General features: G+C 33.3%; 1 protein-coding gene across 2 annotated transcripts in view; it reads right to left on the bottom strand.

Moving 5' to 3' along the window:
• Positions 1-6,000, bottom strand: part of LOC145293167 (glycine N-acyltransferase-like protein 3) — a 90,422-nt gene that overhangs the window by 77,230 nt on the left and 7,192 nt on the right. For both annotated transcript variants that reach the window (XM_080139669.1, XM_080139748.1), the window contains exons 2-3: positions 5,749-5,856; positions 2,878-2,983 (exon numbers count right to left, since the gene is read on the bottom strand). In XM_080139669.1, coding sequence (XP_079995795.1) covers positions 2,878-2,983; positions 5,749-5,856 — 214 coding nt within the window. The remainder of the gene's footprint in view (positions 1-2,877; positions 2,984-5,748; positions 5,857-6,000) is intronic.

The raw sequence follows: 6,000 nt of genomic DNA, 5'->3' as shown, positions 1-6,000 counted from the left end.
TTCCTGTGAACGTTAGGTCGAGGAGATTAAAAGATGTGCTTTCAGATAAAGAGTCTTTAGCCATTGCTATTGGTGGTAGAAAAGGTTTCTTGTAATTAGTAGAATTTTATTTGAAGCTTCCTTGGATTAGTGTTAAAAGCCAGGAGTTTTCACACAAAATTGCTACAGTCGTTTTGCGTTGCTATTTTCCAACTAAGGTTCGAACGGTGTTTGGGACGAGAAATGCTTTTCCTTCCTTTCGGAAGGCTGGTATCCCTACCAGTCAATACATGATGGTTTATCGTTTTAACAGTCAGTTCAAGGATGACCAGCTACGGTATAACTGGAAATGTTTTCTCAATCATTAAATCATCTCTCTCCAATAAGCTCATAAGAGTAGTGGTAGATGGACAAAAATCGGAGGCCTGCAATATAAATGCTGGAGTCCCTCAGAGGTCAATCCTAGGCCCAACTCTCTTCCTGATCTACATCAATGACCTCCCTAAACACATACTTAAATCATTCGTTGACATCTATGCTGATGACACGACCATCTATGGAAACACATCAAAGGCTGTAAATGACAAAGTTCTCTCTGATTCTCTCTCCTCTGATCTCGAGCGCGTGGTTCAGTGGGGGAAGATGTGGCTGGTTACCTTTAATGCATCCAAAACCAAACTCCTATCCTTACATCATCAACGCTCATCATCCCCATCTGGCATCAATTGTGATGGATGGCTCTCGTCTGGGTGAGGCCCCGTGTTTTGACAAGCTTCTGGGTTTGACCTTTACTCCTGATCTGAAATGGAACACGTACATCAAGTCTGTTGCCAAGGTCGCTGGAAAGATGGTGGGATCCTTCTACCGCTCCAGAAGATATCTCACTACTGATGCCATTCTCTATCTATATAAAAGCCAAGTACGTCCAAGGATGGAGTACTGTTGCCATATCTGGGCAGGAGCTGCTAAAAACAGCCTCTCCTGCTTTGACAGAGTACAAAATAGACTTCGTGGCTTAGTGGGGGATGCCCTTTTCTCTACTCTGCAACCTCTCTCCCACAGAAGAGACGTTGCGAGCCTATCTTTGTTTTATCGTTATTTCCATGGCAGGTGCTCGTCTGAACTTCAATCTCTGGTCCCCCCTCGCCAATCTTTCACGAAAAACACCCGTCTAGCTGAATCCACTGTGAAAATTTCCCCCACTCTATATCTGTGCCTAAATCAAAACGCGGATTCCATGAACAAAGCTTCTTTCTTAGAACTGCACGCCTGTGGAACTCTGTTCCGTCTGCCTGCTTCCCACTGGACTACAACTTGGATGTCTTCAAGTCCAATGTTAACAAATTCCTAATGAACCGCCCCCTTAAGTAAACACTTCATCAAATCTCCACACTAACGTAATGTACTTGCAATAACCCTTATCCCATTGGACTTGAAGACATCCAAGTTGTAGTCCGGTAGGAACCAGGCAGACGGAACAGAGTTCCACATACGTATATATATATATATATATATATATATATATATATATATATATATATATATTAAAATGTTTGACTCATGTCCAGATACTCTACATCTAAATTCATAGAATCTACATATATTCCAGCTACTTTATCATGTCTTTGTTTTATATATTGGTGTTGAACTAGCATAAGGCATTTTGATATGATATGCGCTTATGTGTCTTCCCTTTCATTACACAATTTGCATACGGGTAATTCAAGGTAAGGATTAGAGTACGTTGGTCGGTTATAATGACACGTCTCAAAGATTATTATCTCAACCACCCTGATAGATGTGTCATTGTAAAGAAGGTAATTTTTGTTACGCAATTAAATTCTACCTGATGTTATTTGAAACAATTTAATATTTAGTTGATATTACAGTTCCATAGCAATGCACTAACATCGAAATACTGATGACCTTGCGTAATTCTTTTTTAATCTATATTAATGTTTTATATATTTATGTAAGTTTATTTATCTGCACTCATGCAGCTATACCATTTAAAAAAATCTAAAGACTGTGTTTTGTTCGAAAAACTATATAACAAGTATTTTTTTTCATGGCAAAATAGAAGTACATTATTTAATGCATACATATTCGCAAATGTAAGCTAATATATACATTTTAGTTTTACTATTAGTTTAACCCGAATAAATATTTAGCATTTTATCATTTTAGTACAAGTAATAGAAAATTGATTTAATAATAATAAAAAAAACAATGGCTATATGCCTTTTGGAAAAAAAACCCCACTCGTTCTTTGTCATGAACGCATTACATATTTTGAATTTTAACAGTGATGTTTCGTTCAAATAAAAGAACAAAATTATTCTTTTTATATTACAAACGCATAAAAAGATTTTAAATTCTGTATTTGCATTTTGTTTCTTCAAATCAATCATCCCGAAGAATTATTTAAATAAAGACGAGATTCCGATTCATCTATAAATAAATTTGGCTTTTCCTTTTTCATTTTTCCATACATATATAAGAAGAATTTTTTTGTTTTCAAGAACCTTATGACTGAAAGTTAGCAGTAGAAGCTAACAACATCAAATGAATAAAAAGAACAAGTTTTTATTTATATTCATCAATTTTTATTTTTATGAATAAACGATTAATAATTATAATAAGACTCTTGGGAGGTGACGGTGATCTAGTGGTTTACGACACAGATTGGCGACCTGGGTATGCCAAGTTCGAACCCACTTTGTTGCACAAAATCACTTTCACCTATGATATTGACAATATTCATATAGTTCTTTCCTGTAATCACCAATGTCTTTCTGGAAATAAGTCTGACTATAAAAATATCGGGAAAACCAATGCCATTAGTAGAATTTTCGGATTCATACGATATGATAATGATGATAATGATTAGATTCTTACCTCGAAATATCGCGTGCTCCCATTCCATAATATCAGTGTTTTCCAACAGCATCTTCAGTTTTTCTTCCTCTAATGTGAAAACATAGTAAATAGGAATCAATTCTTCCTATAAATGAAAAAGATTCACTTAAAGATATTTTATTTAGGGAGCATTTATCGCAACAGATCATCTGTGCGGATTTAGAGAGACTACACACACACACACACACACACACACACACACACATATATATATATATATATATATATATATATATATATATATATATATATATATATATACAGAGAGAGAGGGGGGAAGATAGAAAGGAACAAACCAGAAGAAGTCTTACAATAAAGACACAACGTTGATGGATGAGTGACTTGGTTTGTTCCTTTTTTATCTCTATCTCGTCGAAATACTCTTTCCATTATTCTTATCACACACACACACACACACACACACATACATATATATATATATATATATATATATATATATATATATATATATATATATATATATATATATATATATATATTGGAAATCACTTTGTTTTGGGGGTCTTCGCTGTTTTCATTCTGACAGTTGGAATCATCTACGTGGAAAAAATGACAGAGCTAAATGGTCAGCAGCTATACTAACAACTGCATCACTGCGTCTACACACGTGTCTAATGTGTGGACTCGTTTTTAAGTCTCTTGCAGGACTTAAATGTCATCTAAAGCTGAAGCATGGATGAATTTAAACAATAAGTTGTTGGAACATCATGCATCGAAATCGAATATATATATACTTGTATAAATTTGTTTTTTATGTATTGATATTCATATTAAAAACCCTTTTTTCTATTTATTTAAAAAGAAAATGCAACTTTGTTATATATGGGTCGTGGAAGTGCATTCATCTGCAAAAGATCTAGCTAATGTGCATATTCTTTTAAACGTTCATTTTAATTAATTCCTTAGTTTTTTTTTTTTCGTGTTTTTATGGGATGATCATCTTTAGTTAAATATTACGCATTATTATATTCATGTAGATATTCTACATGATTTATACTTGCGTAACATTTGCGTAAAAATGTTATAGCAAATATGAACCTCTTTCTATATATATTTATGTATGCGTATATATATATATATATATATTTTTTAAATTGCATAACAGACTCCTCTGCGAATTCTTGGTCTACAGACATGAAAATTCATATATACGATATTTGAACCCATGGAAAACTTTATATTTGTGTTTTAGTCGAGGAAAATCTGTGCAAAAGTGTGAAAATTAAAAAAAAAATGAAATTTGCCAGGTGAAGGTCGAGCGACGACATTACGAATACGCATGCCTAACGTAAGAGCTATTGATTCATGTTTTAACTTTTAGCCTTGCATCAAACATATCTTCATAGCTCAGACATTAACGTCAAAGGAAAAAGAAAAAACTAAACGTTTTGGTTTCAGTTCTCGGTGGTGACGTCACATCACAGGTTGCTAGTCAACCCGGTGAGAGAACTATGGAAATATTTTAGTGTGGCACTCTGATAGAGGATAAGAAACTAATAGTGATCGTGACGATGCTCCTATTAAAACAGTTAATACATGGTTAATCGGGTGATAACCCTGTCTATCGCCTAATATTTCAAGTAAGATATTACTTTAAGGTTAATTCCAATATTAATTTATGATTTGTTTTTTGGTTACATAAGTAATTTTCCCTTGCAAATTATATTAAAGAATAAAGTTAAGAGCTACTAATTGTAGGCACAAAAAAGATCTTGAAAAATACCTAAAATATTAGTCGAAATTCGCAAAACATAAACATAGAACACAACATAAATTTTACGGGGGGGTGCGACGTTTGCGGAAAATTTCTTGAGGTGTGCAAACCTGAAAATGTTGGGAACCACTGATTTCAACTAACAAATCAAACTTTGCTTCTAACTAGTCATTTTTCATTAGTTATTGTCGTGTCATGTTTTTGGCAGTAAAATAATATACTTCACTACAATTTCTTGCAAAAATATTCCGACCGTTCCTGACGAGTGATAATCTGAAATATTTTACAGATAAAAATCAGCAAAGAGTATAACTCATATTTTCATTTGAATATTATAACGAATTATCGGCCATTAAAACTATTTGTTTAATTTATCTGTATAATTTTCACCTTTGATTGCGACTTTGTTTTTACTTGTCTTTGTTTTGCTAGAACAAGGGGACTTTTATGGCATACACTCCCATCATAAAAACATATTTTAGCACTAAAGAAACATCTTCTTTTGTATGCTTTCCATCACACGCACTGCATATAACTCTTTTAAAATTTAGTTTTGTATCTACTTTTGTCTTGCAGTTTGTCTTCGTGATATGCTTTTCTCGTCAATTCGTTTTTAATATTCATTAGTTGCGTACATGCAGACGTTTTTTTTATTGTTTTTTTTTTTTTTGCAGCGTTACATTATAAAAACCATACAATAAAATAAAAATAAAATGATTTGCTACATATCGGGCAATTCTTATACAGCGAATAAGTCTAATTACAACATTTGTCAACAACTTCCCTTACTCTCTATCCGTGCCTAAAACTAAACGAAAATTCCATAATAAAAGTTTCTTTCCTAGAACTGCCAGTCTGTGGAACACAATACCGTGGGACTGCTCCCGACTGACTATAGCATAGGCATTTTCTAAATGTGAATAAGCTCCTTTTTAGCTGTCCTCTTAAATAATCTAGCCATACTTAAGTTCCACCTTTACTGATCATGCTGTCTCATCATCTAGCTACCACTTATTAACGCTTATCCCAGAGTCGCTTTTGCGCCTTGATAAACAGTAACCCTCAAGTAAAAAAAAAGTAAGTAAATAAATAAACGTTTTAAAAATTATACTTACAGATAATCTTTGCTTTATTAGTATTGATGTAAATTCTGGCCAGAGGTCAACCCACACTTGATATTGCTTGGATGGATATCGCTGTTCAAACAGGAGTGTGCTTCTTATCTATTTATTAACACGCAAAAAAAAAAGATATATATTTAAAAAAAGAAAACAGTTAGAAATTATTTAAAAATTGGACATGTTTTAATGTAGACTACGAACCGAAAAAAATGATAAAGAAACAAACATACTGATAGAAATCTAAAC

Source organism: Euprymna scolopes, chromosome 1, assembly GCF_053919585.1.
Source record: "Euprymna scolopes isolate OS-2025 chromosome 1, ASM5391958v1, whole genome shotgun sequence".
NCBI lineage: Eukaryota > Metazoa > Mollusca > Cephalopoda > Sepiida > Sepiolidae > Euprymna > Euprymna scolopes.
The sequence above is the reverse complement of the archived record's forward strand: the minus strand, read 5'-3'. Positions and strand labels throughout refer to the sequence as shown.